We start from the raw sequence: 23,298 nt of genomic DNA, 5'->3' as shown, positions 1-23,298 counted from the left end.
ATCTACATAGTGGGTTCTGTCGAGTACATTGTGCATACGTGCGTCTCAGTCCATTGGATTGTTGCACTGGCAGGATCTCAGTATTCTCGTTTTTGTGGTCCATTATCGGCCTCATATTTTGTAGATATTCATGCTTCCTCACTAGCCTAGAGGCAGTCTAGAATTGTATCTGAAAAAGAGGTGATAGCCAATAGCTGGGCAGAAGTGGAAGGCAGAACTGCAGGGTGAGCTGGGAGAAGAAATGGAGAGATTCACCAGCTGGTGGACCAGAGCAGAGCAGAGAGGTAGGGCTAGCCACGTGGAGGGACGGAGTGCCAGGATTAGTCAGGTTAAGCTAGATAGCTGGCCGGGAGACTGCCCTAGCCAAAAGGTCTAAGCTTTAAAATGTTAAAGTGCCTGTGTCATTTAAAGCGCTGGTGGATCTGCTGAAGTCCTGCCATAGAGTTCTAGGCCAGCCCGGCCTGTGAGACCCTGTCTTAACCTCTTCTCCCTTGAAGAAGGCTCTTGTTTCTGACTTTAGTAGACGTGTCTCCAGTGTTTCACTGTTTGCTGTGTGTCCTTGTTCTTGCTATCTAGTTCATACAGGGTGCTGTTTCACTGTTGTCAACTGTACAGTGGCTTGTAGTGTTTTCGTAGGCCTGTGAAGCCATCGTCACTTTAACTCTAAAACACGTCTGTCACCATCCCCACTGAGCCAGCAGCAGCAGCCCTGCCCTCTGCTCCTTTCAGGTCCTTGCAGGCTGAAGTCTCTGAAGGAGGACATGCTGCTCTCACAGTCAGTGTAAACGGGTCAGACACCGTGTGGCCCTTTGTGTCTGGATAAGGTTCTCAAAGTTCATCGCCGCGATTTCTGATAGTATTTACATACTGTGAACCCCGCTTCTCTGAATCCTTAACTTCACTTACAGAGTCTACTAGAGTGGCTCGTATTTACCAGAGAAAGGCACCGGTGCACAGAGTTGCCACCGTCGGTCTGTATCGTTCTTAGTGTGGTCATTGTATCATCACAGGTCCTAATGTCGAATCCTTGCTTTTGGGAACTCATTTGTCTTGATCCTACTACATTCTTTTTAAAAACAAAATTACATATTTACTGTGTATACAGGGCTAGGAGGGGATGGAGGTGCATGCTGGGGCACAAGCGTGAGATCAGAGGGAACCTGTAGGAGTTCCGTGCTGGTTATATCACATGGGTTTAAACTCAGGTTGTCAGGCTTGGTACAGACGCCCTTACCCTCCCCACTGAGCCAACCCCAGACGCCTTTCCTTTTATCTTCCCTACCCTTCCCTTCCCTTCCCTTCCCTTTTTTTCTTTTATGTTTCTTCCTAAAGATTTATTTATTTTTATTTTATATGTATGGGTATTCTGTCTGTCTGTCTGTCTGTGCTCCATGTTTATGCAGTTCCCTAGGAGGCCAGAAGAGGCATTGGATCCCCTGGATTTACAGTTACAGTTGGTCGTAAGCCATGCTGAGGTGCTGAGAGTCGAACCCTGGTCCTCAGGAAGAACAGCCAGTGCTCTCAACCATTGAGTCATATCGCCAACTCTCCTATATATTGTTTTAAAAATTAGAAAGAATTATTTATTTACTTTTTGTGTATGAATATCTTGTCTGCATGCATGTATGTATACCAAATGTGTGCCTATTGGAGACCTAGAACTGGAGGTACAGATGGTTTGGGTCCACCATGTGGGTGTTGGGAATTAAACTAGGGTCCTCTGCAAGAGCAGCAGTGGGCCTCAATCACTGAGCTATCTCTCTGGCCCCTGCACATACTCTTCTTATTGATTCATTTTTAAAAGTTTTTTATTTAGCAAGGCAGTGGTGGCACATGCTTTTAATCCTATGCTTGGGAGGCAGAGGCAAGTGGATCTCTGAGTTCTGAGTTCAAGGTCAGCCTGGTCTACAGAGCAAGCTCCTGGAAGCCAAGTCTACACAAAGAAACTCTGTCTTAAAAAACAAAACAAAACAAAACAGAAACTCAAAAATAAAAACAAACAAAAAACTAACACATAAGCCATAAGTTTTAAAATATGGTTTTGACTGTTACTTTATTGTTGGTATATATAGTAATTTCCTTTTTAAAAAAAATTTTGGGGGTTGGGGACTTAGCTCAGTGGTTAGAGCGCTTGCCTAGGAAGCGCAAGGCCCTGGGTTCGGTCCCCAGCTCCGAAAAAAAAGAACCAAAAAAAAAAAAATTTTTTTTGAAAGCAGATTAGTGGTTAACTCTCATAAGATGGCCTGGGAGGTTTCTCCATGTTTCTCTGTGTCTTGGAATATTTGACTAAGGAGGCCTTGGGCTCATTGGGCTCAGCTGCAAACCCTCTGACCTTGGTGGTCATTGTTTTCAGCTGTGCATCTGTCCGTCCCCCAGACAGCCCAGCTGTGGCTTTATGGACTTACGGTATAGTTACTTGTAATATACATATATATCACTTGTAATCAGATACAGAAATAAGATCTAAATAGTTATATTTTTCTTCTTTCTATGTTGGTCAGACCTTGTAAGTTTTACTTTATCTAGTCCATCTTCAATCAGATGTCGGCTTTGTTACTTTTCCTTGTTTTCAGTATGTGTTTTAAGCTTTCACACTTTAAAAAAAAGGGGGAGCACAGAGTAGACGTGGCCTATTGTTCATCTGTGGGATAAAGCTATTGTGTGCATGTCTTTATCTGCTGTGTGAGCTCTGACTCCCCCTGTGTTTGTTTTCTTGGGTTAGGATGATGAGGTAATGCAGGCGTAAGGTTTTTATTTTCTTTCTAGTTTGTTTACTCATGGCTGATGTGGTAATAACACACGTCTGCTATTGGCTTTGCATTGGAACAGGTGAGTTGGAGTGCCTCTGTTTCTGCTTGATGTTGCTAAAAGTGTCTTCCTGAGTTTCTACTTGTAACCATCAAACAGGAAAAGGATGAGGGGAAGGAAGTCAGGGTCCTAGCATTCCTGTAGAGGAAAGTTGGCTTGGCTCATCCCAGGGTCTGGGCTCCCAGTGGCCTGATTTCCATGTAGAGCCCACCCCTGCGTGTTTTCAGCTACGTCTGTTTTGTGCCTGTGAACTTGTCCAGAGCTGTCTGTCTAGGTTCAACTGCTCTCAATGGTGCACCAAAGCCTTGAGGGCAGGGTGCCCCCTGCTGGTGATCCCCTGTTGTGCTTTGCCCTTGTGCACCTCAGCCAGAAACCTTCCTTTGTCTCACTGTCTTGCCTACCCCACCCGGCAAATGCATCTTTCCAATTAGGGTGCATATGAAGGAGTTGTTTGTGAGTCTCAGTGACAGTGAGTAACCTCAAAAACTGTTAAAGGGGCCTTGTAGTTCCCTCTTCAGCAGTGTCCCAGCTGTGTCTAGTAGAACATTTTACAGAGTCTGGCACTTGGCTGACCCTCTCCTGATTTCTAGAGTCATACTGCTCTTCCTATCACCTCTTCCCCAGTTCTTTTGGTTGCCTTTTTAGATGCTAAGTTAGCATCTGAGGGTAGAAAGGAGAGGATGTAAGCTGCTGTGGTTAACTTACTGAGATTGTCTGGAAGTCTAGATTTATAATTGTTATCTGTCTATCCATCCACCCATCATCCATCCATCCACCCACCCATCATCCATCCATCCACCCACCCATCACCCATCCATCCACCCACCCATCATCCATCCATCCACCCACCCATCATCCATCCATCCACCCACCCATCATCCATCATCCATTCACCCACCCATCATCCATCATCCATTCACCCACCCATCATCCATCCATCCACCCACCCATCATCCATCCATCCACCCACCCATCTGTCCACTCTACAGTGCAAACTGGCCTTAAACTTGTAATCCTCCTGCCTCGGCTACCTCAGTGCTGGGATTACAGGCACTTTCCTCTCTGCCCAGCTTTTATAACGAGTGTATAACATTTTGTCTTGCTGCAGTAAACACCATGGGTCCTGGTTATTTAACAGGTTTCATGGTGTTTGCTGTTCTGTTCTGAGTATCTTTGACAAGCATACTTTTGAGGTTTTTCCCTTTGAGTTAATTCTCCGTAGTGGGTTTAAGTTGAAGTTCACTGCAGAATCATCTGTTTGATCTGTATAGGACATTCCTTCTTTAGGTGTTCTCTGTGCATGAGAGTTAGGACAAACCAAGCAGGTACAGACTGTGGACAGAGTGCTGTCCTTTGCTCCTGTGGGTCCCCCTGAGCCACTTTGCCAGGTTCTTCTGAAACGGTGTCATCACATTGCCCCAAATTTTCTCAGTGGTGTAAATAGAGAAGCTGTACTATTTTAGCATGGCTTGTGTTTTTACTGTTGTATTGGCTCCCAGTAGATGCCACTCTGCCTTCATAAACCTCTGTTTAACGTAATGAAGAATCTTGCCAGAGATTTCTGTTAATCATCTTGCCAACAGATGGCCATAACATCTTGAAACTGAAAAATCTTTGGACCAGAGGAATTTGTAAAGCAATGTAGTTCTCCTGTGTCTTCCTTGGGGTGATAGGCTGGGGACAGAGGAAGGAATGTATTTCTCCTGTGTCTCCCTTGGGGTGACAGGCTGGGGACAGAGGAAGGAATGTTCTTCCAGGTGAGAGCTGACGCTTTACAGCAATGAGTGTTTTGTTTGGTTTTCATCAGCAAGCAGTCACCTCGGCTCACAAGGGCTATTCTAGATAAGTGCTGGCATGATAAAACCTACTGTAAGAAAATGAATTTGAGGTACCAGCTACGTCTCTACTGTGATTTTTCTTTTCAGTAACATTGATGTGCCCATGTTTATAATGAAATGTAAAGGTACATAAAAGACAAATCAACTTGACTAAACAGTGACGCGCAGCTAGCCATGCTCTCGTGGTTCACACACCCCTCTGGTTACTCCCCTGTAAGTGTGATGTCGCATGTACTTCCTCAGCTGAAGTGATGAGAGGAGAACCATGCTCAAGCTTTATGAATACACGGCTTGGGCTGAGCCTAGAACGTTTTTTATCTAATTACCCCTTGCCTAGATGCTTCTAGCCTCTGTGCAATCTAAACTTCTGCTAGCCTGGTCCTTGAAGTCTTCACGTTCCAGCCTCCATCTGCTAACACAGGCCTGAGACTTACTGCTGAGTAAGCTCACCCTTTCTAGCTCTTTCTGAACTCTGGCTAGCTGGCTCAACTCAGTTGTTCTGGCTCAAACTCCTCCTCTCCAAGCTGATTGATTCAAATTGGCTTCTCTTGGCTTTTGACTGAATTGTTCTGCTTGAAAAGACTGCCTCTGAACTCCATGTGCTGAACCGAACTCAACTGTACTCTCCTGATGTGCACTGAACCAAACTGTTCTGCACTTTCCTCTCTCCCACTACTTGTAAGTAGCATCTCTTTCTTGTCTGCTCTTGTGTGAGTTGGGCATATCCTATCTCTGATTCATTCTGTCAAATCTTCCTCTGATTCATCACTTTGTCTACTTCTCAATTAGCTGCCATTATTTGGGATTAAAGGTGTATACTAAGGGTGTGTCTGTATTCCAGCCAGAGGGATTAAAGGTGTGCAGCTGTCTGCATTCCAGCCACATCATAACTTTGGATGGGATCCCCTGCCTGAGCAGCCATGTTATTGGATTAAAATTCCTCTATACTTCCGTATACTGACCCCCTCAGTGCTGCAGTATCCTTATTGCAAATGAGAGAGCTAAGGAACCGGCTAGTGGAGTCAAGCTTTTAACGTGGGCAGTGTGGCTCAGGTTACCCTTGCAGGTGTTCTTACTTCCCAGGTGTCTATTGGGTATCTTTTGTTGTTTTTTTTTAATGATTTATTCATTTATGTATATGAGTACACGGTCGCTGTCTTCAGTCACACCAGAAGGGGGCATCTGATCCCATACAGATGGTTGTGAGCCACCATGTGGTTGCTGGGAATTGAACTCAGGACCTTAGAAAAGCAGTCGGTGCTCTTAACTGCTGAGCCGTCTCTCCAACCCTCTTCTGTTGTTCTAAGACTCATGTATTCATCACCACCTTTTGACTATCCCCTGTAAGGCATAGTCTCTGCTTTTGTGGAATTTACAGATGAGTAGAGAGTCAGTCAAGTCAGTGAATATGCAATAAAGTTCCAATAGTGATAATCCTGTGAAAGCTGGAGAAGAGCTGAAGAGTGATGGAAGAATACAGGGGCCACTTTTATATTTTGTTGGACTAAGAAGGCCTCTTAAGCAGGTATCTTTGAGCAGCAGCCTGTATGAAGAGAGGGGGTAGCCACATCGGGATCTGGGATACCTCCCCCACACACACACGGAGGGAGGGAGGGAGGGAGGGGGAGGGAGGAGGGAGAGAGGAGAGAGAGGAGAGAGAGAGAGAGAGAGAGAGAGAGAGAACATACAGTACAGAGACCGTGAGGTCACAGTGAGCCAGGGTCAGCCAGAAGCAGACCAGGAACTCAGAGCAGGAGGAACTCAGGCAGAGAAGTGGTGTGGAGGAGGGGCGCGTGAGCAGTGTCTGCTCTATGGGAGGGAGTTTAGACTTGTGTAATGGGATGGTTTTCAGAATTTAAAGCAAGGAAGCTGACATATTTGGATTTATATATTTTTAAAACATTTTTTTTTAAAGCCAGGTCCTCATTGTGTAATAGTCCTGACTGTCCTGGAACTTGCTGTCTTTACTTATTTATTTTTAATTACGTACATATATATTATGTCAGTGTATGAGTTTGTGCACATGAGCTCAGGTATCTGAGGATGCCCTTCAGGGCTGGAGTCACAGACAGTTGTGAGCTACCCTACCTGGGTACCCTCTGCTAACAGCTTTCTAGCCTTGGATTTGGTTTAGTTTTGAAGCACCCTAGCTGTGGTGTGGCAAACTGCATCTGCATTCATGTTGGTCATAGGTGGTGCTGCTAGCATGAGATACCCACTAGAGAGACCAGGTCACTGCAGACTCCACTGCGGAGGCCTCTGCTGGCCTGAGACACCGGGCCCTTCAGTTCACCCAACCCTTGCTCATCTCCCCTAAGCAATTCATGTTTTCCTGTTGCTTTTATTTCTCCTGGGGCAATGTCTTGAGAATCATTTTGTGATAAACTTATGACCCCGAAGAAAAATGTTGACTTTACCTGACTGGCTTTAAAAACAGGATTCATGTTTACCTAGAAGGATTTATGGCCGCAGAATGGAGAAGAAGAAGGCAAAGGGGCTGGAGAAATTCCATGAAGGGATTCGGCTTGGTAGGAACATGGGCTCACTGCTGGCAGAGCAAACACTAAGGCAGGCTAGGTCTTCTTTTCAGTCTGTGTCCTCATAGACAGAGATCATGGCTGACTTGCTAATCTTGCGAGGCTGTCATGGGTGCAGTCAGAGTGGTAGCCTCACTGTTCCAGAGACTTTTAGGGGACAGGTCACACCAGCCTCCAGAGTACTTCCTTGACCCCACCCTATGATCTGGGTCACCAATGCCTTTCCATTGCTATCATGTCACTTTCTTGCCACAGTTTCAGTCTTTGTCTTGCAGTGTTATAGGAGGTAATGTTCAGGGCTCTGCTCCCTTGTGAAGTCCTAGCACAGCAGAAACCGTGAGACTGGGCGTTTGTCTCAGTTAGGGTTTCTGTTGCTGGGAGGAGATGACAGACCATAGCAACCCTTATAAGGGGAGACATTTAATTGTGGCTGCCTTACAGGTTCAGAGGTTTGGTCCATCATGGTCATTGCAGGAAGCATGGTGACTGGTGCTGCAGAGGTAGCTAAGAGTTTACATCCAATCAGCAGGCTGCAGGGGGAGTCTGACTTGGGCTTAAGCATTTGAAACCCCAAAGTCTACCCCAGTGACATTTTCTGTAACAAGGCCACACCTCCTAATAGTGCCATGCGCCATAGCCTTTTAAAAATGTTATTATATTTGTAACAAATTCTTAACATATAATTTACTCAGGTAGCTTTAGGCCTTCACCCTAAGGTGGAAAGAGAATGAAAGCAGTTGTTTTGTAAGTCTGTTGGCCTTTCTTTTTTTCTTCCTTCCTTTTTTTCTGCCTGCCTGTCCTCCCTCCCTCCCTCCTTCTTTCCCTCCCTCCTTCCTTCCATCCCTCTCTGACATTTCTCTGTCTGACAATCTCTTTGATCTTTTTAAATCTGAAACTTTTTTTTTTCTTTTCTTTTTTTCGGAGCTGGGGACCGAATCCAGGGCCTTGCGCTTGCTAGGCAAGCGCTCTACCACTGAGCTAAATCCCCAACCCCTGAAACTTTAAATTAAATACAAAGAGAACAGATTATATGATAGGCTAACGTGCTGGTTCTCAAGGGTTTGTCCACTTGATATAAGCTAAAGTCGCCTGGGAAACTGAACTTCAATTGAGAAGATACCTCCATCGGATTGTCTGTACGCAGGTCTGTGGACACTGTTGACTAATGATTGATGTGGGAAGGCCACACCCACTGTGAGAGGTGCCATCTCTGGGCAGGTGATCCTGGTGTGTTACCAGAAAGCAAGCTGAGCAAGCCATGGAGAGCAAGCCAGTAAGCAGCATGCCCCCATGGCTTCTGCTCCAGCTCCTGCTTGAGGTCCTCCTCTGACATTCATTCAAAACACACGGAGTGAACAGAAGCACTGGTGCTTTCACAGTTGTTGAGGTGTTTTCAGGCCGCAGCAGCGCAGTTGGTGAGGTTCTCTGTCCCCATGGTCTGTAAGGATGTTCTTCTCTCCTTCCAGGATCTCATATTGCCCAATGGTGGTACTCCAGCAGGCACTTCAAGCCCAGCTTCTTCATCTTCGCTTTTGAACAGACTTCAGCTGGATGATGACATTGATGGTGAAACCAGAGATCTCTTTGTCACAGTTGATGATCCCAAGAAGCATGTCTGCACAATGGAGACCTACATCACGTACAGGATCACCACCAAAGTAGGTCTCTGAATGTCGGGTCCAGACCTGCTTTTGCGTTTGGTCAGTTGACACAGGCTAGGGTCATCTGAAGGAGGGATCCTCAATTAAGAAGATGACTCTGTAAGACTGGCCTGTGTGCAAGTGTAGGGAGCCTTTTCTTAGTTAATGATTGGCATAAGAAGGCCCAGGCCAGGGTGGATGGGGCCACCCCTGGGCAGATGGTCCTGTGAGGTATAAGAAAGGTAGCAAACAAGAGCCTGGAGGCGCAAGCCAGTTAGCAGCCTCCCTTGCTCCATGGTCTGCACCAATTCCTGCCACAAAGCTCCTACCCTGACTTTCCTCAGTGATGAACTTTTATTGGGATGTGTAAGCCAAATAAGACCCTCTCCTTCCCAAGTCTGGTCATGGTGTTTATCATAGTGGTAGGAGGCAGCCTAGAACAATGCTGTGCGTGAACCGAGACCCTCCCTCTGCTGTGTGTGAACTGAGACCCTCCCTCTGCTGTGTGTGAACTGAGACCCTCCCTCTGCTGTGTGTGAACTGAGACCCTCCCTCTGCTGTGTGTGAACTGAGACCCTCCCTCTGCTGTGTGTGAACTGAGACCCTCCCTCTGCTGTGTGTGAACTGAGACCCTCCCTCTGCTGTATGTGAACTGAGACCTCCCTCTGAGACCACCCCCCTGCATGCATGTGAACTGAGGACCCTCCCTCTGCTGTGTGTGACCCCTCCCTCTGCTGTGTGTGAGACTGAGACCTTCCCTCCCTGCTGTGTGTGAACTGAGACCTTCCCTCTGCTGTGTGTGAACTGAGACCCTCCCTCTGCTGTGTGTGAACTGAGACCCTCCCTCTGCTGTGTGTGAACTGAGACCCTCCCTCTGCTGTGTGTGAACTGAGACCCTCACTCTGCTGTGTGTGAACCGAGACCCTCCCTCTGCTGTGTGTGAACTGAGACCCTCCCTCTGCCTCTGCTTTGTCTCCTCTGGTTACTTTTACTATAGTTGTGGGAGAGAATGGTTATATTAAAAGTTAAAAGGAGCCTATATTTATAAGTTTTTATTCTTAAAATGAGGAGGCAGTGTGGCCGAAGTAGTTTAAATAAAACATTTCATCCCTACAATGCCTCTGCATCATGTGGCAGTCTTGCTTAATGTGCCCATTTCACAGTATGCATGACATTATACCCACTTAAACCTCTGTAATGGCACCCTGATTGCAATTTGGCCTAAATGCAGTTAAAGACAGACGGGGCTTGAACCCCAGCCTGGTGATGGTCTGCCAGGCCTTCCTTCTACCAGACAGACAGAGGGCAGAGCATTGGGTTGAACTGAACAGTTCTCACAGCAACCCTAAAAGGCTTGTGTTAGTTAGAATTTCATAGGTGAGGAAACTGAGTAGCTTGTATGGGGCTACAGAATTGGTAAGTGTGTTTCTAACAGAGTTTTTAAGGCTACAGAGTTCATATTCTTGATATAATTTACTTGTAAAGAATACAGTCTTCTCACACTAAAGGATCAGTGCAGTGGTGTGCCTCCACCTCTCCCTTTTATTTATGGCACACGTGTTCCTAGAGTGCACACTGCGTGGGCTTCAGTGCATGTGCTCTCTTGCTTTTCCTCCCAGTGGACGGTGCTGCTGAAGCCCTTCCTTGTCTACATCACTACACTTAGCTCTGGGCCTCTGCCTAATTATGCAGTATTATACAAATCTCTTTGTGTGTGTGTGTGTGTGTGTGTACCTTTAAACCACTCTCAGCTTTTAAAGTCACCCACCCATCTTTTCGCACCTGGTGCACACTGTCCTTCCATGCGTGTGCACCTGTCACCCAGGTGGTACTCACACATGTATGAGGGAGGACCTGGGGTGATGTGCATAGCTCCAGGAATTCTCAGCATTTGTTTCCTTTCCCTTGGGGTGAGCTTACTTTTCACCCTGCTTTCCTTGAGTCTCTGGGTGCGTAAGCAGCCTGATGGTGGGGTGACTTCCTTGCTGCACATCAGTGTCCTTACCCCCCTGACTGCAGACCGTCCTCCGCCACGCACATCACAGAGATCCCTGCCAGGCTTACCTGGTTCATTGGCTCATGCACCTGCCCTCACTCTCCTCTCCCTCGGTCCTAGCCTACCTCCTCCCCTCTGCATTCTTATTTCTGCCCTTTCTCCTGGGCAATTAGACTCCTCGTAGCTGAGAAAGTGCCATTCCCAAGGTACATTCCTGGGTTTCCACCGGGGCGAGGAGTCACTGCCGACCGAGTCCTGTCGCTTTATTATCATGATAGATAGTGATATCTGGGAATGAGAAAGAGAAAGATGGGCCATGGGAGCCTACATGGGGGCTTGCCCTCTGCTGAGGTCCTCAGACAGAGTTGGTATAGAGCATGAGGTGCTGTAAGCCTCTAAAGGGTGAGTGTGGTGGCGGCCAATTCAAGCCAGACTAAAAACGTATAAAAATATAAAAATGCAGGTTTATTGGGAAGATGCTCTTGGGCAGGTGAATTTGATGGCCCCAGGGAAGGAGGCCAGGGAAGTCACTATGGGGAAGGAGAGAAAGAGGAGAGGAGGGAGGGAGGGAGGAGGAGAGAGAGAGAGAGAGAGAGAGAGTCAGAAGAGAAAGAAAGGGGGTGGGAAGAAAGGGGGGGGAAAAGGGAAAAGGGAAGAAAAACGAAAATTTCTGAGTTATACAGCAAAGAGCCCCTGGGAGATGGGCAGCCCAGCCACTGGGCTGGAGAGTTCAGGGTTGGAGATGGGGTATGCTAGGTATGGACTAAGGGATGCTGGCAGAACCTGGAGTCCAGGTCTGCTTTGGTATATAAAATATGCACATCATCTGCTTGTTCTGGGGCCTGAAACTAATGATGGTGATGATGGTGATGGTGGTGATGGTGTTGGTGGTGGTGGTGATGGTGGTGGTGGTGGTGGTGATGGTGGTGATGGTGGTGGTAGTGATGGTGGTGGTGATGGTGGTGGTGATGGTGATGGTGATGGTGGTGGTGATGATGGTGATGGTGGTGGTGGTGGTGGTGGTGGTGATGGTGGTGGTGATGGTGGTGGTGGTGGTGGTGGTGGTGGTGGTGGGGTGGTGATGGTGGTGGTGATGATGGTGATGGTGGTGGTGATGATGGTGATGGTGGTGATGGTGGTGGTGGTGGTGGTGGTGATAGTGATGGTGGTGGTGATGGTGATAAGAGAGGTATCACTATGTAGCCCTGCCTGGTCTGGAACTCACAGAGACCTGCCCACCTCTGGCTCCTGAGTGCTGGGATTAAAGGTATGTGCTACTATGCCCAGACTGTTTTTTTTTTAATGTTTAAATTTTTACTTTACATGCATGAGTGTTCTACCTACATGTATGACTAGGTACCATCTGCATGCCTGGTGCCCTTTGGAGGCCACAAGCAGTCATTGGACCCCTGGTACGGGAGTTGCAGATGACCATGGGCTGCTATGTGGGTGCTGGGGTTCGTACCTGGGTCTTCTGGAGGAGGAGCCTCTGAGCGACCACCGAGTCACCTCTCGGGCCCCTCTAATTCAGATTCTTGCCATGGTACAGAGCTGTGTTGCCTGAGATTAGCTGAAGGCATTTTGATATGGAGTGCTGCATCACATCTCTACGGTTCTTGTCTTCCTCTGTGACCAGGAGGTCAGCACAGCCCCCTTCTCGGTACCCGCAAGCCCCTGGCTGTTTTCTCTTCAGCCTCTTAGAAAGTCACAGCACAGTAACAGCTAATTAATTATTGGACACTTAACCATGTGTCCATCCATTTTGTGGTGGAATTTTAATTTTAATTTTAAGTAATTGATCTGTCGTAGAAAACAGGAAATGAAAGTAAGCTAAGACAGTACAATGAAAGCGTGCCCATAAACTCGCGGTCAGAAGCAACTGTGGCGACTTGTATGCTATTTCTCTGTTCTCTCGTGAAAGTGAGCATTTGTGTGAGCATTTGTGTGCAGCCGGCTCATTACTGCATTGCAGATACACTGTGCTAGCAAGTTCCAGGCAGCACATTTTGCTGTCGTCTCTGAGACTGAAGTCCTGTTCTCTCCGAGGCCACCCCATTGTTTGTTTTGTGCAGCTGCTATTGTGAATATTGCCGCTATTCTTAGTTTTAAAATGGAGTGTAGACACAGTGACATGGATGTAACTGCTCAGTGACGTGTGGCTGATGTGCGCTGTGGCTGGAGTTTGAGTCCAGAGACTTATGAATTGCGCTGTACTGACGGGAGGGTTCGCCTTCATTGTCAGTGGGAGTGGATTGGGAGTCACCCACAGGCACACCTAGGGTGGTGTCGCTTCTCAGTCATTTCCAGCTCCTTTACTCTGGCCAGTTTCTCATCAGATGCCTCAGGCATCTAGAGTGTCCATGGGTTGAGGAGCTTCCCTGGTGCGGTTTGCAGTTGATTAAAGCTAAGGGAGGAAGAGGAGAAAAGATGTTAGCAGTGAGCTCGGCAGTGAAGCAAGAAAAAGTAGTGACTGCAAGAGTGTGCTTCAGTGAGAGAGCTCTGTGGCTGTGTGCATGCTCACGTGTGTGCACATATATGTGTGTATGAGTGTGTGTGTATGTATGAGTGTGTGTAAGTGTGTTAGACAGAGCCTTGCTGACTTCAAACTTGCTGTGTAGCCCAGGCTTGCCTAGAACTCTTTCTGATCCTCTTGCTGTGCCTCCTGAGTGCTGAAGTCAGAGCTACGCCCTGCTGTGTCTGTAATACGCTTATGTGTTTTTATTTTTGAGGATGAAGGAGAATTAAGATGGACAGGGCTGGCAGAAGTAGGCATGAGTGAAGATAGCTCGTAAGAAGGAAGTGTGAGGCTTCCCTCAGGGTGAGCATGTGCTTTGGCCTCTGACAGGAGACGCACACTTTCCCCATTGTTCTGGGAAAAGGAAGGAAAGCTTGTCTTGTGACAGGAAGTAAAGGGATTCTTTGCTTGTGGCTGTAGTTTTATCTGGGGCAGAGTGACAAGATCATCTGGTAGGAATAGGTGGGAGGTTTTGGAGCAGAGTTTAGAAGTTTTGAGGTGTCTGCCCCTTTTCATAACTGGTGCTGGGCTGTTGAGGCTTTGAGGTGCTGGGAGTGTTGGAGTCGCTTGGCAGTGTCAGGGATCCTGGTGTCAAGTGTTGCTCTTTACCTGACATTGCTAAAGGCACAAGAGTTATCAGAGGACAGCCTTAGCTTCTGAGTTTGTTGTTGAAACTAATAGTTGGCTAAATTAATTTAGTGTTTTGGCCAGTTTCGTTAAACCTACCATAGATTCTCTTGGCATTGGAGACTGTTTTTGTACAATTTAAAATGTTAAAAAGTCTATTCAAAATCTTAGGGTGCCCATAATATTGTCTGTAGGATAGAAGCTACTCATATGTAGGGCATCGGGCTTCCCAGAGCCGTTTGCCATCTAGGCTGGTGGGAAGGGGGACATTTTGTGGTACGTGGAGTCCAGGTCCAGGCTGTCTTGTTGGGTGGGGATTGGATTTCGGGTTGGTGATGTTTCCAGAGATGACTAAAGGTGCTCGCGAGGAGCAGCAGCTGAGCTCCCAGCATGGCGGGCTTACAGTCGCTCTGCACTTGGTTACTGTCTCAGGTCTGACTGGAGATCACTGGTGACTCTGTAAACAGAGTCAGGCAGATCTCTGAGTTCAAGGCCAGCCTGATCTAAAAAGCAATTTCCAGGACAGCCAGTCCTGGAACTGTGTACTCTGTGGTACACAGAGAAACCCTGTCTTGAAAAACTAAAACAAATAAACAAACATGACCTGGACAGACAGAAGCGTGGGACTGGATAAGAAATGTGCGTATCGAAAGCACAGCTTCTACCTGTGCCTTGTGTAGCTACCATGAATTGGTTTATTTCAGGGAATAGAAATGTTACAGAAATGGTGGTTTTGGGATTGATTTGGCGAACATAATAAGAAATGTGATTGATTCTATCTTGGAACATTTAAGAAGGTGGAGGGAGAGGCCCTTTCCCCATTCACATGGAAACCAGTTTGCTTTCCTTTCTCACTTCTCCTTCTGGAGTCTCTGGGTGTTGGGAGGGGTCTTGAAAGTGTCCTCCTCGGTGCTTTTAATGTTGGGGACTTGGGGTGGCTCTGTGCAGTTCAGAGATCTGGGGCCACAGAGTACAACATGGTCCATCAGTGATGAGCCTGCCCTGCTGGTCCTGATGTCCTCCCCAGTCCCCTTCCTCTGTGAAGTCTTCTGATAACTTGGTAGTACCTTGTGCTGTCTTCCCTGAGTCTTCACACTCTTTGACGTGGAGAAGGCTGTGTTTCATAGGTGCTTGTGATTGGAGGGACTGGATGGGGAGCTGGTGCGGTCCTTGAGGGTCAGCTTTCCCCGTCCGGTTCTGCTCAGGCCAAGTCCACAGCTTTGTGGAGAATGACATCCCAACCTCAGAGCCAGGGCTGTTGTTCACAGCCGTGGTCACCGATGGCTGTTTTAAGATTCTTCTGAATGCCTCAGACTAAAACAGACTTTGGGCTTGAAAGAATACATTTGTAAAATGTAGCTTAGATCATTTTCGTCTTGTACCTTAGCTCATATTTGAGATCAGCAATTGCTGGTATCCTTCCAGGGATGAACTGTGTATCCAAGAAGAGATAGCAGTCAATGAGTAAAATCATATTTTGGCATAACTTAATTTTATTTAGAGATGGTTTATTATTAAAGTGATGTATTTCAGAAAACTTTAAAAATCCAGGATCAGGGTAGATTGTTAACATTTTCTGAAACACAATGCATTTTGTTATTTTTTCTAGATCTTCCTGATGGCAGTATGCTGTCAACATCATTGTTCTGCAAGCAAAATGTCTTTTTCTTTGTTTGTTTTTGTTTTTGTCTTGCTCCGCAGCCTTCCTGTCCTGGACGTCACTGTGAAGGCTAGCGAGGCTATCCTTGAACTTACAGATTTCCTTCACATGTCTTGAGTGCTGGGATTGGAGGTGTGTGACACCTCACCTGGCGAAAGCCTCAGACTGTGCACTGAGGGAGCAGTCTTCTGTAGTCTCTACTTGACTGCCTCTTCCTTCAGCTTTCAGCAAGGCTTGTCAGCATGTGTAACAGGTGGAGCACCATTCCTCTTCCGGATTTGTGCTGGCTCAGCAGTATCTGAAATTGCATTATTCTGGGGGAAAAAACCCTACAACCTTCTCAGAGTTAAGCTGGAGGAAATGAATCAAATGTTCTAGATAATTCTGAAGAATAGCTGAGTTTCATTTCCTGAGGCAGGAAAACAGAAAAACACCCTCCTCCTCAAAAAATACAAAACAAAACAAAAAAACAAAACAAACAAACAAAAAAACCAAACCAAACCAAACCAAAAAACCCAAAACACACACACACACACAGACACACACACACACACAGACACACACACACACACACACACACACACATACACACACACACATACATAAAACAATGAAACCAATGATCTTATGTTTCCTAGCTCCTATGGATGGATGGATAAATGAAATGAATTGGTTTTCAAGACAGGGTTTCTGTGTGGCCTTGGCTATCTTGGAAATTGCTTTTTAGATCAGCCTTGAACTCAGAGATCTGCCTGCCTCAGCCTCTGCCTCCTGAGTGCTGAGACTAAAGGCCGCATCACTATGCTGGGCTCCATCCTAGCTCCTTGACTTTGTTTCCTGCTGGTAAACGCTGCCATTTGGCTGTGCACGGGCGGAAGGAAGTGTGTCCTCGCCTTATTTGATTTCTAATAGTGTGTGTCTCCTTCCCCCAGCCAGAAAGCACTCCTGCTCACACCCCCTCTCTCTTCTCACTCGCAGAGCACACGGGTGGAGTTTGACTTGCCAGAGTATTCTGTTCGTCGACGATACCAGGATTTCGACTGGTTGAGGAGCAAACTGGAAGAGTCGCAGCCCACTCATCTCATTCCCGTAGGTAGTAAGTCACTGCCGCTTGTTCTCGCTTTTCCCGAATTAGACTGACACAGGTGGTGCTCAGTTCTCTGCCTCGGCATGAAGGCTCACTTGCATTTTATACTGAATCCAGTCACCAAGAGAGTGTGTAAGATAGAGGTGAAGTGGCTCACACTCTCAGCTTCTCCTCTGTGCTGCCAGCCTTAGGTAAGGTGGGGTAGATTTCTACTTTTTTCTTTTCTCCCGTCCTCCTTTCTTTAAAAAAGTACTATTAATGTATGTGTGTGTATGTGCACGTGTGTGTGTTTATGTAGGTGTATGTTTGTGTGTTTGTGTTCATGTGTAGGTGTGTGTATGTGTGTGTGTTCATGTGTGTATGTGGGCATGTGTGTGTATGTGTGTGGCTTCCTGCATACACATGCATGTCATAACATACATTTGAAGTCAGAGCACATCTTTCAGGAGCTGGCTCTTGCTTTCCACCTTGTTGCTACATGGTTTCTCTTGTTTCTGCTACTCCATGTAGTCCTGGCTGCTGGTTCGTGAACGTGGTGAATCTCCTGCCTCTGCCTCACTCTCAGTTGTAGGCGTGCTAGCATTGCAGATGCGTACCACGGCATCCAGGTTTTCACATGGGCTCCAGAACTGTGGAGCGTCTTCAGCGTCTCTGTCCCTCCCCTGTCTCTGATGTCTCTCTCTTATGTGGGACTGAGGATTAAATCAAGGGTCTCACACTTGCTGTTCATACGCTCTGTACTGAGCTGGACCCCTGCTCTTTTTACTTTTGTTCTGAGGCAGGCAGTGTTTACTAAGTTACCCAGGCTGGCCTTGAGCTCATTTTGTAGCCTAGGTGAGCCTTGAACTTGCAGCCAGCATTAGCCCGCTGTGTATTTGGGACTACAGGAATACACACACCACCATGCTCAAGTTTCTTTTTTTCCAATACATGATATTACCTTATTTCTCAAGCTGGCCCCGAGCTTACTGTCCAACCCAGGTTACTGTCAAGCCTATGGCAATCCTCCTGCCTCAGCCCTGTGTAAAGCCATGGTGCCTGGCTCAGATTTTCACTTGTATTATGACAGACTTCCTTCCTTCCTTCTCCCTCCCTCCCTCCCTCCTTCCTTCCTTCTTTTTTATTTTTTGAAAAGGGGATACTTAATACCCTGCCTCTTTAAAAGATTGAAGCTTTGTAGCTGGGTGTTCTGGTTTACACCTATGATCTTAGCACTTCAGAGGCAGAGGCAGGAGAGCATTACTGGGAGTTCAAGGCCATCGTGGGCTACATAATGGGTACCATCCAGTCTCGGCTACGTATGAGACAGTGTCTGGAAAAACCAACAACAGGAACAGAAAGGTTGATGCTTGAAAGGAGTCTCACCGAAGCTGGTTCTCCTGCTTGGCAGGCATTCTTCCTGAGGTGTGGCTGCCTGCCCAGAAGACACAGCTGATGCTTCAGATTGTGGCCTGTGGGAGCAGAACTCTAACACGCCATCCCTCACAACCACAGCTTTTTATTTAAAACTCGAGCAAGAAAACCACTCACTCTCAGAACTGAGGCAGCATAAAGGACCCACCCCTTACAACTCCCTGCCTTTTTAAAAAAATAGGTGATAGCTAAAATTTTAAAGACCGAATAATCAATATACATACCGGGTGGTTTTCCAAGGCCTTTAAGTTGAGATAATTATTATTTGGGCCCCCATCACTTTGGGGGACTTTAGAACATATGAATCTTCAGAGGCCAATTTACCCTTTAACAGGACCTTGTTTGAATAACCTCCAGGGCTGCCCAGGCTCCCCTTGCTTCTGTGCTTTCCGGCCTCCTTGCTACCCACCACAGCTGGATGCGGCGAATACTGGATGTTTTTAGGGTTGTGAGGGAGGTGATCCACGTGGCTGGACTGGGCTGGAGGTTATGGGCCTTGAGGGGTCCACTTTCCCAGACTTTTCCTTTGCTACTGTGAGTCCCGACGGGTCTTTTAGGCCTGCGTCCAGTCACTTAAGAACGTGCCTGAAGGGGCTGGGGATTTAGCTCAGTGGTAGAGCGCTTACCTAGGAAGCGCAAGGCCCTGGGTTCGGTCCCCAGCTCCGAAAAAAAAAGAACCAAAAAAAAAAAAAAAAAAAAGAACGTGCCTGAAAAAGAAGCAGTCATTTTAAAGCAGTCGGAACAAGTCCTTGAAATAGACTCCTACTTGGCCAAACTGGTAGCTAGTGATACTGTTTTCAACATGCACTTCCTATTTCAGAACAGTTTTCATGTTGTTGTAAAAATAGGAGAACAGGGTTTTCGTACTCAGCGCACTGTGCATTCATGGCTGACACTACACAGGTGTGAGATGCTTGTCACAGTTAATGACTGGTCATGACTAGTCGTCATCGTTGTTTAATAAGCTTTGTCACTATTATTACTTTGTTCTGAGTTGAGGAGCTTTGCCTAATGCTGTGTTTCCTTCTAGGTTTCCTACCAGGACATCTCATGGTTGTGCCCCTTTGGCAGTTTTTGCTTGTAACAGTTTCTCAGGGTTTCCTGGTCTTTGACAACCTTTGACAGTTTGTGGGTTTGCTAGCAAGGTCCAGTGGACATTTGTCTCCAGGCCTTCTAGGTTAGACCATGAAAATAGAGTAAGGTGTTTTGGAGAGGAAAGCCACAGTGGTAAACTGTTAATCCGGGTCATATGACTTGAGGAGTTTCTGTTCTCTCTCTTTCCCTTGCTCCCCTCTCGGCTGCTAGGGGTGTTTCCTTTTCCTTGTGGGTTGGCCCTTGAGAATCAAAAGCTCGAGAGTGACACCTGCTGGTAAAATGGAGTGCCACCAGTCTGCAGGTCCCATGCCACACTGCATGTGTCTCCAGCGTCAGGGAGCATCCATGTTCTTCAGTAGTTTCCATCGGTTGGGTAGCATGGTGGGCAAGAAGGTGCTTTAGAAGCAGGCAGACTTCAGTTTCTTCACAAACTCTTGATACTTAGCCAAAGTGGAGAGATTTAATTTAGGAAAGTATCACTGGTTTAAATAGAGAAGTCAAGTGAGGAATGAGCTTTTTGCTTTACCCCACCCTCCAGCCCCAAATCATCTTACAGAAACTGTTCAAGGTTATCTCTCTGTGTCTAAGCACAAGCTGTGTATTCTTCACCAGTCCTGGCAGCTAACCTTGGCAGGAGCATAGGTGAGGTGGACAAGAGAACTTGGTTGAGTAGAAACCGGGTGCTAGCTCATGGGCTCAGTGCTCTTGCAGAGGACCCAGGTTCCCAACATGCGCATGGCGGCTCACAGCTGTGTATGACTCCAGTCCCAGGGGCTAGGACCCTCCTGTGGTATCCACGGTCACCAGGCACATACATGAAACATAGACATAAATGCAGGCAGAGCCCATACACAGGAAATGTTTTAAAGAACTAAATCTTAACAAGGATGGAGAACTAGGTAAATGTGCAGCATAATTATTGTTTACGCTTTTGCTGTCTCCTGTAATAGAGGATTTATTTTTAAGTGTTTTATTAGACTTATTTTATTTTATGTGTGTTTGCCTGCATATGTGCATGTGTATCATATGTGTGCTTGGTGTCCAAGGAGCTCAGAAGAATAGATCTCCAGAAACTGCAGTTACAGATGCTGTGAATCACCACACGGATGCTGGGAATCAAACCCATGTCCTCGGAAAGAACAAGTGTTATCACTGAGTTCTTAGTTTTGTTTTGTTTTGATACAGGGTTTCCCTGTGTAGTTCTGGCCATCCTGAACTTTCTCTGTAGACCAGGCTGGCCTCTAACTGCCTCTGCCTCCCGAGTGCTGGGATTAAAGGCGCGTGCCTTGTTTTTACTTTCAGTCGTGCACATCTGTGTGTGCCCATGGAGGTCAGAAAGGGAGTCATGTCCTTGGAGATAGAGGTATAGACAGGTGACTGTGAGCTGCCGGATGTGGGTGCTGGGAACTGAACCACGGCCCTCTGAAGAGCTGAGTGCTCTCTTAGTCATTGAGCCTTCTCTCCGGCTCTATGTTCCCTCCTTTTTAAAAAGTCCCACTGAAGCCACATATGTTCAGCCCATTCATTTGAAATGTACAGTTCCAAAGCCTTTAGTGGATTCAGATTTGTGGAACAGCCAACAAATCAGTGTCAGGACCTTTTGTCACCTCAGAGGGAAGCCTCAAAATCCCCACCCGTCAGCTTCCTCTCTCTGGAGCCTGGTGGCCGCACTCTGTCTCTTAGGCAGTGGCATCTTTCTTACACTCAGCGTGTTCCAGGGGTCACCCACAGTGGAGCACTGGCTAGTACTGCCTTCTTACTGTAAGGTGATGGTCCGTGTGTGAGCATGCCACGTTCTCTGTCCACCCTCAAATGGAATTCCTCTGTCTTCTCCTTTGGCTCTTAGGCACAATACTGTGACAGACATTTGTGTGTAAGTCTTCCTGTGGCCAAGTGTTATTGTATTTGGATGTAGACCTAGAAGTGTAATTACTAAATTATATGTTATTCTGTATTTGATCATTTGAGGTACTGCCAGGCATTTGACATTCCCTCACACCGTGTGTGAGTTCTGGTTTCTCTACGTCTTCACAAACAGTGATTATTATGTCTTTAATTATAGCTGTCCTAGAGGGTGTGAGGTGGCATCATACCGTGATTTTTTAGATTTGCATTTGCCTGACAACTAAGAACATCCTGTGATGTTCTTGGTGAATATTTGCATGTCTTCTTGGAGAAATGTCTGTTCAGATTCGTTGTCCATTTAATTTCTTAACGATTTATTTTATTTTTAGTTATGTATATGTGTGTGGGTGTGTGAGCGCCAATACCCTTGGAAGCCAGAGGTGTGGGTGCTCCTGGAGCTCGAGTCACAGTGCTTGTGAGTCGCCAGACGTGGGCACGAGGAGTCAAACCTGAGCATCTCTTTAGTCCCCTCTTTGCCCCTTTAAAAATGAATTCTCTCTCTCTCTCTCTCTCTCTCTCTCTCTCTCTCTCTCTCTCTCTAATGTGTGTGTGTGTGTGTGTGTGTGTGTGTGTGTGTATGTGTGTGTGTGTGTGTGTGTGTGTGTGTGTGTGTGTGTGTGTGTGTGTGTGTGTGTGTGTGTGTGTGTGTGTGTGTGTGTGTGTGTGTGTGTGTGTGTGTGTGTGTGTGTGTGTGTGTGTGTGTGTGTGTGTGTGTGTGTGTGTGTGTGTGTGTGTGTGTGTGTGTATGTGTGTGTGTGTGTGTGTGTGTGTGTATATATGTGTGTGTGTGTGTGTGTGTGTGTGTGTGTGTGTGTGTGTGTGTGTGTGTGTGTGTGTGTGTGTGTGTGTGTGTGTGTGTGTGTGTGTGTGTGTGTGTGTGTGTGTGTGTGTGGTGAAGGAATTTTAGAATATTTGAATTGGTTGGGAAACAGGCGAGAGTGGTCTTGAGGCATCGTCAGTTTACGTCTCTCCGTCTTAGATCGGCTGTTGTTAAACATGTCTGAGAATGGCTGTGCTTTCTGATTTGGCTGCTTAGGCTAGAGTGTGGGGATAAAACCATTTCTTTAAAGGAATGAGAGGTAGAGCTCTGGTTGAGCGATTCCCAGCATGAACAGGACCCCGTGTTCCATATCCAGTTCCTTGCCGGGTGAGGGGTGGGAGTCAGCACTAAACTTGGACTTCAGTGAAGCCATAGGAAGATGTGGCCAGTTAAATAGTGGCTCTGGGAAAGTACCCGGATGCTCGATTCGCTTCTCCTCATGGACTGTAAGATACCTGCTTTGTTTCCAGTCTCTGTGACTTCAAACTTGGCGTTCTTTATGGGTTCTGATGGGAAAGCAGTTTCCTGCTCCTTAGACGCACCCCTTTCTTTTGCCTGAGGAGAATCCCAAGATGATCTATAAACTGACTTTCAATTCAGTCTTTTCTACTTTGTCTTCACAAATCCTGGCCTGCTTAAAGTATCCTGTCTGCCCCACCCCCCATGAGGGTTTAACGGGGCACCTCCCACATACTGAGCATGCACTCCCACCACTGAACTACGTCCTAAACCACGAACAGCACATGGGCTGTTAGACTCTTCATCACTGACAAATACCTGGTTTAAAAAAAAAAAAAACATTTAAAGGAAGAGAAGGGTGCATTTTGGCTTAGAGTTTCTAACTCTGGTTAGTTGGACCCGTTGCTCTGAGTCTGAGACAGAGGAGGACTCATTGGGATCAGTGGCCGAAGCTGCTCTCCTCATAGCAGGCAGGGAGCAGAGCAGAGTAAGGAAGGACCTGGGCCAAGTATGACCCCTAGACACACCCTCCAGTGACCTGCTACTTCCCAAATAGCTCCACCTGCTGCCAGTCACTTCCCAAAAGCCACCGCCTAGGGACCAAGCCTTTACCTTGCAAGGGGCATTTCAGATTCAAATCCAACAGTCTTTCAGTGTTCTGACAGATTCCTTTCTTTTATATTGCTTTGCTCCTCTGGAATTTAAAAACAGAACGAAGTGTGCTGGGAGCTGGAAGTGTGTGGAGTGCTGTAAAGACAGTTCAGTCTTTTTTTTTTTTTTTTCCCCTTTGGTTCTTTTTTTTTTTTTTTTTTTTCCGGAGCTGGGGACCGAACCCAGGGCCTTGCGCTTCCTAGGCAAGCACTCTACCACTGAGCTAAATCCCCAACCCCGACAGTTC

At 46.8% G+C, this 23,298-nt stretch overlaps 1 protein-coding gene across 1 annotated transcript in view; it reads left to right on the top strand.

The window, feature by feature from the left end:
- Positions 1–23,298, top strand: part of Snx30 (sorting nexin family member 30) — a 91,931-nt gene that overhangs the window by 42,476 nt on the left and 26,157 nt on the right. Inside the window, exons 2-3 of the mRNA XM_032903415.1 lie at positions 8,650–8,841; positions 16,600–16,710. Of these exons, the coding sequence (XP_032759306.1) occupies positions 8,650–8,841; positions 16,600–16,710 (303 nt within the window). The remainder of the gene's footprint in view (positions 1–8,649; positions 8,842–16,599; positions 16,711–23,298) is intronic.

This window comes from Rattus rattus, chromosome 1, assembly GCF_011064425.1.
Source record: "Rattus rattus isolate New Zealand chromosome 1, Rrattus_CSIRO_v1, whole genome shotgun sequence".
NCBI lineage: Eukaryota > Metazoa > Chordata > Mammalia > Rodentia > Muridae > Rattus > Rattus rattus.
Note: the sequence above shows the minus strand (reverse complement) of the source record. Positions and strands in the feature narration are given on the sequence as shown.